Raw genomic sequence first — 9,739 nt, forward strand, 5'->3', positions numbered from 1 at the left:
TTCCATAAAAAGTCCAAAGTTGCATTGAAGAGATGTCAATTCTAACAGAGAGGTCATTAATAAATAAAGAAAAATAGAATGGTAGTTATTTTTTATTTAGTCTGACATTTTAAAAATTTATAGACATGACAAATAACCACTGTGCTAAAGTTACATGAAAAAGCTGCTTTACTTTTTAAATCACTTTATAAACAACAAACCAAATGCTTCTTCTGTCCAAGTTCACTTTGCCATATCTATGAGACTCTGCAAAGACGTGGGAACCCAAGTCTTCTCCCCCTGCACGAACACAACCCCCCTGTCTATGAAGATCACAATACGTCCAAATGTGTAGAGCTGCTTCCCCTCATGCCGTTTGCCCACTAAGGGCATGAAGACGATGTTGTTCTCCTCTGCTTTGGTCTGAATGAGATCTTTAAAGTTTGTTGGCACACCAGTACTGATGCCTCTATGAGCCACACTCTCAGCATCCCTGCGCTCCTGCAGCGCTTCGTATTGGAAGTCCTTCCGTCTTTCTGTCTGTGTGAGATATGCAATGTTCTCTCTTGCTCCTGGTTGCATGTATCCCCCTGTGGTTGCAAAAGTGAACAAGTGTTAAAATAGGTTTCAGTGGAAAGACAAGCTGAGATGCAAGAAAATATTTTTTAAGGCAAAACAACTTTTTTAAGATTCTTCAGTACATAGTTTAAAGGAATATGGACAATGTCCCATACCCGAAGACACTGCTCGGTTCATGATGTCCAAAGCTTCGTTGAACTTCTCTTTAATGAGTGGCTGCGCCAACAAGACGTCGCTGTACATGCTTTTCCAGCCGAGGTACCACTTAGTAATTTCCTCAAAGTTTGGACTGTTGCTCAGCCACGAACACAGCACCTTTAACCAACACAGATACACAACATTAAAGTTATTAACATATTATTACTGACTAGAAATGCTTTTCTATAAATCCCAATAAAATTGTAGAATCAACGGTCTAACCAAATCGCATCCTATTCCTACAGGTGACACTCCTGGATCCCTAAAATATCACTCAGTTTTTAATTAAGTAGAAAGATTATATTTGTAAAATGACTGAAGGAAAAACAATAACTGGTTAATATACTAAAGTAAAACTTTCTTTATATTATTGAAACTTTGAGATTTCGTTATAAGTAAACAAATCTGCACAATTGCTTTTTTTTACAGGATGTCTAACATGAGGTGTCCCTCATATGATCTCAGATCCACTTCTGATTGGCTGATCAGTTCCTTCTGATGTCTCCTCCCCAGGAAGGTCATAGTGCTGAGCTGTTAAGTTTGTGCAGAAGACAAATTTTACACCCATCACTCTGGTTTGTTTTTTTTAATGTCATAATAATAATAATAATAATAATAATAATAATATGATGCCATATGAAAGTAGCACTCCAGAATTGCCCTACTGCTTATTTTACTCTGCAGTATTTCACAATAATTTCCTTTCCTAAATTTACAATTACATTTACAGCTGTAGAATAAAATTTATTTTGTTTGTCTGTGTTGGTAGTTAAACTTTTTTGATTGGAGTTTAATTATCGTTGATTGTAAACAAATCATAGTCCAGAAAAATATATTGAAATTTCCAAATTTCTTAATGTTATTTAAACTACTTACACCTCACTACACAATTAGCTTGATAATGTACAGACTTGAAGATGATCCATTTATGTCTCCATAAGATCGGTTTTATTCCAAGTGCATTCACTAACCTGCAACCATTTGGGAAAAAAGTTTTTATCCAAAAGCGAGACCAGGCTGGAGGGGGACAGCATGCCTTCCCAGTCCATCACCCAGTGAAATGGCTCCATCTGCTGCTGGTGAGGGTTGATAACCAGCTCTTCCAGACACAAGGCTTCAATAGTGCACAGAAGAGAGACTACCATTAGTAGCAGCCACAACAAATGGAAAACAGAGAGCAGCAAAGTACACATTCATTAATGGATTTGCCAAACATAGTCCCAAGCATCCCTGAGGACTTACCTAGTTTAGGGATGATGTTTTTCACCATAAAGGCCTCCCATGCGCCTGCTGTGAACACATTCTTCCATGGCTGCAGGATGAGGCGGGCTGAGGCGTCGCTTGGATGCCACCGTTGCAAAGCGTTGGACAGTTTGCTCCTGATTGGTGGGTAAAGAGGCTCCAGGCGGGCTTGGAGCAGAGGCAGCCAAGGGTGGATCCAGGAGTGAATCGGGACGGTGTCAGTCAAAGGGTTCCAGTTATCCACCTGGTTCAACAAGGAAGAAGTTCACTCTTAATATCTGTCTTCTGATGCTGATATTAGGGAGAATACACAATCATGTGAGACGGTCTTCGTCTTGCCTCTCGCTGCAGTCGGGGTAAGATCATCTGCTCCAGCAGCTGATCCAGGATCCACGGGGGGAGAAGAGGGGCCCACAAATCCAAACAGTCCACCATTGGCCCAACTAGTCGAGGCTGCCAGTTGGACACACAGGAGCGCATCACTGGGATCCACACCTCCCATAACAGTCTGGATGAATAAACGTACATCAGACACTTTACAAACAAACTAAAATATAGTGTGATTACTCCACCCACAAAAAGAGAATAATGTTTTAAATGCTTTGTTAAAAGCCCCAAATTAATAAGAAACTCAGGTCAATTATGACTAGATAGAAATTCTGTTTGGTACAAATTCTTCACGAGGCACATCTGAGTCTGTCTTTTTTGTTTAAAAATCACCTGTGGTATGGATCCATGTTTGAATGTGGACCGCTGGAGTGCATGTCTTGGGACTCCAGGATTGCTCTCCACTGACCAATATCTTCCAGACAATATGAGCTGTCCTGAAAATATCAGACAAACATGTTGGCAGCGCCACTTAAAAATGTCATCGTTTTCTTCAGCTATGATGATAGTAGAAGAATACCTTGAGAGGGTCCCAGGAGGAGAGTTTCTCTTTGAGTAACGGGTGTACAACAGCGACAGCCAGGTCCCCCAGTCCCATTGTCTTGTATTCTTCGTAATAATCAGTCTGCAGGGTCTCAAACATACGAGCACACTCCTGAACAGAGAGGAAGAAGAAGTGATTAAAAGAATAGGGTTGGAACTATAAAACTCAAAATGCTTGACGACAGAGGCTCTACAGTGTATAATCAGTGTAACATAAACCTGCAGGGTTGGCCCCTCGCCCGGCGCCGTCTCCTCCGTAGGAAATCGCTCCACCAAGGCCAACACAGTCTCCATTCTTTTAATGGCATCCTGCTCTGTGTCCAGTCGGCTCTGCAAGGCTCGAGATTCGTGGCTCAGAGAAACAACCACATCTTTTTCATGCTGCAAACGCCTGGCGGACTGCAAAACATACACCAGGGAAAGAAATGAAGCTGAGAAACCGTTTGGTAACTCTTACATTTGTACCTCAGATTATTAATGTTTTATGAAGATTAAGCCTTTCTCTTGCTGAATGCACTTCACTCTTTCCCCTCACCTGTAAAATGTCCTGCTCTGTGAGATCTATCAGAAGCTGCAGGTTGTGCTCGAGCTCAGGGAGAGCAAAGCCAGATCCTTTCTGATCGCGAGTGGCCAAGTTTGGTGGGGCTTCATCTGGAACGCTGTGTTTGTTGGATATCTGGCTGTAGCTGTAGTAAACCTTCTGCTCTCGGCCAGTCATATCTATGACCTAAACCAGGAAAAACATGGGAAAATTACATTTAAAACGCTAAATAGCAGGCTTCAATGGACTCACATGTTCAAGATATTCAGTCCCAAATTCTTCATTTTGTTCCAGAGGTAGTATGCCCAGTGAAAAACGAACATTGTGACATGTATGACTCATTCGCTAACATATAAACAAAAAAATCCTGCTTTCTAAATTTGATGAGTAAGAATCCATATAAAACCATTCAAAGCTAGCAATGATGTAAGAGCAAGGAGAGGAATAACTAAGGATGATTTCCATACCTGAAAAAGTAAGAATGCATGCACCCTTGCATACTTTACTTTAAAGTAATATCTTGCATACTTTATATTAAAGTATGCATACTTTATATTAAAGTATGCAATATAATACTTTAATTATATTGTATTATATTACAACATAATTAATATATTACAATGTACCCTTGCACCCTTGTAAAGTATGCAAGGGTGCATACTTTACAAAATACCCTGGTGTGTGAGGGCCATAAATGTGAGTGGAGCTTTATTTTTAAGCTTAAACACAATAGCCCAACTCCCCCAAAAGGGTTGTGTAATCCAGGTGAACATATATGAAGGAATCCAATCTAAGACATTGACATACCTTGACTTGTGCCAGCTCTCCTGCAGATGCCGGTGTGCTCCGATAAGCCATTTTACCTTTAGCTTTTAGTTCATCTGCAGTTTTGTAGGAGTACTTTGGTTTCTTCTTTCCCGCAGTCCCACCCGGATCCTTACGCCACTGGCCTAACTCTTTCTTAAATTCCTTTAAAACAAAAACAAGTAACGTTAAAGAGGCTCTGCAAGTTATGAAAAGCAAAAGCAATAGTGGACATAAATGGGAAAAGTGTGAACAGTGACATCTGTTCCAGTAGTTTACCTTTTCCTCCTCTTCCTCAGAGTCAACCACGGGGAAGTCCTGAAGACTCTGCTGAGTTCGCTCATTGCCATAAGCACCGACTGCTCCTTTTCCCTTACGAACTTTGGCCTCAATGGGATTCACGATACCTGCAGCAATGGCAGAGAACGTCATGTTAAAGTTTCAACTGCAAAATGTAAACAAAATTACACAACAAGACAATATCACTGTCAGTTCTACCCACCTTGAGCATTCTTGCCCAAGCCTTTTCCTGGCTGGTAACCCATTTTCTGCAGAAGTTTCTGTCCAATTCCCTTGGTGTGCTTTTCCCAGTTTCCAATGCCTTTACCAGACTGTATGCCACCTGCAAACCTTTGGGACTGATTCCCACCAAAAGTACCCTAGAAAAACAAAGCATTTTAAAAGAAGGTCTTGCTACTCTTCCCCATATTTTCTTTAAATTAATGGTTAGCAAATGGACAAAATGCAGACATAAATAAATTCACCATCTGAAGTTTTTTGGGAGCCGTCGCACGTGGAGGAGGAGGTGCTGGAGGGGAATCATCATCAGAGTCATCAGAACCTCCTTCTTGTTGCTGCTGTTTCTCCTCAGCTGCAGTCTTACGCACACCAGCACTCACAAAGCTCACTGGAGTAGTGTAGTCTTTAGACCTGGAGAAAAAAATGTCACAACCATTTACAGTGCCTTGAATAATGTATCAGATCAATAAAAATGTTCCACATTTTGTCCAACCACGAATTGTTTTTTTTAAAACTAGAAAATAGAAACAATTCTGCTAACGACAACGATCGTTTTAGCAGATCCAAGAACTTCCGGTTTACTAATGTTACATTAAATGTCTATATATTTTAATAGGTTTAATAAGTTTTTACATGCTAGGCCAACTTAATGTTGCTTGCTACATTTGTATTCAGCATACTAAATCAAATCTAGTGTAAAAAATGTAATTCAGATGTCAACTTATTTGCAAATAGAGCCTATTTGTGTATAATTAATGTCAACATGAATTAAGCTGATCTGTGAAGGCATCAGGAAACATTAGCAAACCAACAAGTAACGGGTTAGGTAGTAAATGAATATAACAACATTTTAAGATTTTTATTTGTATAAAACCAGATCTCCACTTTGTGTTGGTCTGACATACTAAATTAAAGGTACTTAGGTTAGAGGTTGTAATGTAAAAGGAAAAAGGCCATGGGTATTAATATTTCTAGAAAACACATTAACTGAACCTATTATTACTTGTCAACAGAAATGGGCATAGATGCCACTACCTCTTGCCACCGAAGCTAGGTCTCTCATCCTCATCTGAATCCCTGTCGGCCCAGATCCCATAGGTGGCCTGCTCCTTGGTCTGCCTGAACCTGCGACGCTCCGGGTTGAACTCATTGGCCAGATCCCAGTCTGTCACCTCAAAGCTCTCTATCTCCACACCTTCCTCCTCCTCCTCCCTCCGCCCGTAAAGGTGAGACATGGACATCTAAATGTTGGGGCAAAAAACACAAAAAACAAAACAGAAGAATATGTGAAAATTGGTGACCTGATGGTTATCAAAACTTGTGGTTGAAAACTGAGGGGAAAAAATCTTGTCCCTGTGTAAAAAGTGTCAGAAAAGACTGCGTTTCCCTTCAGAAACAATATCAATCTTACTGCTTCAGACTAACAACTAGGATTACAAATAGGATATTATTTTTGTAGCAGCAATTTGCTCATAGTTAACCACAATAAATAAAATATTAACAAAAGAGACAAGTGTTAAAAATGTATATATATACACATATATACATTGCTATTTAGCGACGACAAATGAAGAGCAATTAGGCGACGTGAAAGCTAATGTTAACTAGCAAAACCTAATGTGGGACATAATCTATACGTCTGTACGTTAAAACAATTTAAACTGTAAAACATTGAATTATTTTATTATACTCACGTTAAAGTTTATGTAATATTCTTATTCGAGACCAACAACATGTTTTTTTATATTAGAAAATAGAAACAATTCCGCTAACGACAATGATCGTTTTAGCAGATCCAAATACTTCCGGTTTACTGGTGTTACGTCAATTCTTGTACATAACGAAAGCGTAGACTTGAATACGAACAAAACAAAAGTCTCTGTTTCCCGACTTACGTTTTAAGTTATGTTTTTACCGTTAACAACTAGATTGTTCTTTTATATTTTTACTTCAGTTACTCTGTTGAGAAGCACGAAAATATATATTTTTTAATGATCAAAGATTGAATGTTGCCTGTTATATTATATTATATTATATTATATTATATTATATTATATTATATTATATTATATTATATTATATTATATTATATTATATTATATTATATTCAGCTTCTGCATATTAGATAAACAATTTCTAGTATTCTGGGTCTATATTTCAGAACATTCTATAAATGATTTTTTTTTTTACTTTACTTTTTAATATAGAAAATTATATTGATTTTAGTTACTTCGCATCTGTGCACAATATTTTACACTACGTTATTTTGCGCCTCCTTTGATTTAAAAATACCGTGACCCCGGAAAAGGAACTTCTGTGTTGTTCTCAAAATAATCCCTCGTGCTGGCGGCTTTCCACCATAGACATGTATACGCTCTCCAGCAGACAACGATTTCAATAAAAATATGCATCATATAATATACCTTTCATGATATTCCTGCATATATTTCTGCATAGTAATATATAAATGTCGTCGGATTCTGGAGAAGAGTGGCAGGTAGTTCGACGGGGAAAAGGTGCATCCAGGACATTTCGATCTCACCAACAAATTCCCTCTGTATGTCTTCAGGAGCAGCTGGATGTTGAGAAACTTGTCAGACGGATCAGAGACACAGTGTAAGAAATGAAGATCGACTACAACCCAATGAATATCCTCAGTCTTTGAGAATAATTTTTTCCAAAGTTAGTTTTTAAATTCAGCAGATTACCTTCACACACTTTTAACTGCTTTTATTTCTTCTCCTATAGGTCTGACCTGAGAGCTGAAGAGATTTGGCAACAGTGGAAAAGTAAGTGTAGTTTACAACTATTTACAGTTCCTTACAAAAGTACTTGTACCCCTTGAGCCTTTTCATATATTGTCACATTCAATGACAAACTTAAGTGTGCTTTGGAGGATTTCATAAAGTGGACCAACACAAATCAAAGCTTAGTTGGTATGAAACGTCTATCAGGGTCAGTCCCTGATTGAAGGATCTTGCTTGCAGCCTGATGAAAATCTTGTCTTTAGATCAGCTTCTAGTTTCAACATCCCTATCAAGACCTTCAGACAGTCTGAAGACTGAAGGCCAGCAGGACAAGGACTCAGAGGCGACAGTACGCCAGCAGCAGGAGTGTGTGTGCTATGGCCTCGGCTCCTTTTCTTCATGTGTCTCAGCCCGCTACCAGCTGGCCATGTTGCTGCTGCTACTGGATGCAGAACATGTGAGGGAATCAATTTCATCTGTGTTATGCCTTATATTTATTAAATGGTGTTTAATCCAAGATGGTATGCTGTTCTTTCTTTCTTTGTGTAGATTCCCTTGAAGGATTGCTCTCTTTATGATCCTGCATTCTCCGTCACAGAAAAGGACATTTTAAGAGAGCTGGGTTTGACTGTGCTCACAGAAAATGAGGTCAGTTATTGGCTGCTTATGCATTTTATTTTTTTCAGACTTAGGATTCACTGTTAGATGTATATTAAAGGTAGCTACATTATATTTCACTACTTAGCTTAATCAAACAGGTCCAGTCAGTTTTCTATGTTTTCTATTTATTTTAGCCTGTAATTTATGACAATGCTTTAATAGTAGTAGATTAGGCAGACATCAACATTCACAGCTATTGGACCTTATCATAACTTAATAATAACCATTTGTATGGAAGAAACAATGTCTTATTTTGTTGTATTGTGAAGGAGGGGAAGCGTCTGGCCTCTAAGCCCACCTTATTTTATCTAATGCACTGTGGAAAAGCTCTTTACAACAACCTGCTGTGGCAAAACTGGAACCCACACTGTTTGTCTCTGGTTACAATCATCGGAAACTGCTTCAGCGGCATCAGAGAGAGGTGTGTACCAGGAATGAATGAAATGAGGCCATATTGGAAATCATGGCTAAGATTAGATGACGTTCTTTCCTCTTTTGCCTGCAGGACCATCGAGAGGGAATTGAAGCAGGATTACAGCTACATCAGCAAAGCTGTGGATTTGTGTGAAGAGAGACTTCTGCCTTGTCCTTCCCGTCTGATAGACGTCTTCAGTGATACAGCAGTTATCACTTTTCCTTCAGAGCGACTGAACAAACTCCCCTCATCTACGTGGACTGACTCACCTGAACCACAATACCAACATTGCTCAGATTTAGAAATTATACTGAAACAAACACCCGTCTTAGACTCTCCAGTGATAAGTCCTAGCTAACAACGGGTGTTTTTTCAAGCCTAACATTTATACACCTTTTTTAAAATAAATACTCAATCTGACAGATCAGCATCATTGTAAGTTTATTTTGAGGCATTTTTGAGAAAAGAGAGGAACATATTTAGTTAAGGTTTGGTTTCATCTAGCAATAATTACTTTTATTGGGTTAGTTTATACCTGTTATTTTAAGTGTTTTATTTCTGTTTATTATTAACTACTTTCATATATCTGAATGTTTTCTTTGGTTGAACTGCAGTAGCATTACCAAAAAGATTATTTCCATTCTGTGAAGTTCTGACTACCAACATTTTCTGCAAAAGCTAACTTGAAAGGAACCGGGTTCTAAATATCAGATACGTAGGATGCAGATTTTCACAAATATTAGCATCTCTTCTAAGTACGTGTAGAACTAGTGCGTCTAATTAAACAGGGTAATTGCTAAATACTGAAGACCATTTTGAGGTATTACTTTTTCAGCCTTTTTCTAATTGTTGCACTTACCACTTAACATGCCTACCAAGACATGTGAGAGTTAACACCAAGGTTTTTTACAGGTTCCTTGAGGACCGCTCATACCCACCTGCAAGTGAATTTACTTGGGTAACCTCCAATAAAAGTTGGTAACCATCTTAAAGATTTTCTACTTGTTGCTAATATTTTTTTACTATAAAATGATGGATATTGTCTTATATTTTTTCCCAGATTCATGGGCAGCAGCAATTCCTGTTGATGTCTTTCCTTGTTAACATCATGCTAACAGACACCTG

The 9,739-nt window shown here is 38.6% G+C and overlaps 2 protein-coding genes across 3 annotated transcripts; one reads left to right on the forward strand and one right to left on the reverse strand.

Moving 5' to 3' along the window:
* Window positions 1-79: 79 nt before the first annotated feature.
* Window positions 80-6,631, reverse strand: tfip11 (tuftelin interacting protein 11). Its single transcript, XM_044112543.1, has 15 exons — window positions 6,487-6,631; window positions 5,828-6,033; window positions 5,038-5,203; window positions 4,776-4,932; window positions 4,553-4,680; window positions 4,277-4,438; window positions 3,464-3,655; window positions 3,148-3,327; window positions 2,906-3,040; window positions 2,719-2,822; window positions 2,338-2,506; window positions 1,999-2,242; window positions 1,728-1,870; window positions 714-873; window positions 80-569 (listed from the first exon to the last, which is right to left on the reverse strand). The coding sequence occupies exons 2-15, from the start codon at window positions 6,031-6,033 to the stop codon at window positions 223-225; spliced, it is 2,493 nt and encodes an 830-aa protein (XP_043968478.1). The 5' UTR covers window positions 6,487-6,631; the 3' UTR covers window positions 80-222.
* Window positions 6,632-7,114: 483 nt separating this feature from the next.
* On the forward strand, window positions 7,115-9,042 carry srrd (SRR1 domain containing). 2 transcript variants are annotated; one of them, XM_044112570.1, is made up of 7 exons: window positions 7,115-7,289; window positions 7,362-7,408; window positions 7,541-7,581; window positions 7,803-7,996; window positions 8,089-8,187; window positions 8,469-8,620; window positions 8,705-9,042. In XM_044112570.1, exons 1-7 carry the CDS (start codon window positions 7,260-7,262, stop codon window positions 8,970-8,972), a joined length of 831 nt encoding a protein of 276 aa, XP_043968505.1. In that variant the 5' UTR covers window positions 7,115-7,259; the 3' UTR covers window positions 8,973-9,042. The 2 variants fall into 2 exon arrangements, with proteins under 2 accessions (XP_043968505.1, XP_043968504.1); XM_044112569.1 differs by having other exon boundaries at window positions 7,115-7,408.
* Window positions 9,043-9,739: the final 697 nt, after the last annotated feature.

Source organism: Gambusia affinis, linkage group LG03, assembly GCF_019740435.1.
Source record: "Gambusia affinis linkage group LG03, SWU_Gaff_1.0, whole genome shotgun sequence".
Lineage (NCBI taxonomy): Eukaryota > Metazoa > Chordata > Actinopteri > Cyprinodontiformes > Poeciliidae > Gambusia > Gambusia affinis.

Coding starts and splice junctions, on each gene's coding strand:
- tfip11 (XM_044112543.1), bottom strand. CDS start 6,033: ATGTCCATGTCTCACCTTTACGGGCGGAGGGAGGAGGAGGAGGAAGGT. Junction 5,204..5,827: donor CCTAGCTTCGGTGGCAAGAG/GTAGTGGCATCT, acceptor TTTTTTCTCCAG/GTCTAAAGACTACACTACTC. Junction 2,243..2,337: donor TACCCCGACTGCAGCGAGAG/GCAAGACGAAGA, acceptor TTGTTGAACCAG/GTGGATAACTGGAACCCTTT.
- srrd (XM_044112569.1), top strand. CDS start 7,260: ATGTCGTCGGATTCTGGAGAAGAGTGGCAGGTAGTTCGACGGGGAAAA. Junction 7,582..7,802: donor GATTTGGCAACAGTGGAAAA/GTAAGTGTAGTT, acceptor TCTTGTCTTTAG/ATCAGCTTCTAGTTTCAACA. Junction 8,621..8,704: donor TTCAGCGGCATCAGAGAGAG/GTGTGTACCAGG, acceptor TTTTGCCTGCAG/GACCATCGAGAGGGAATTGA.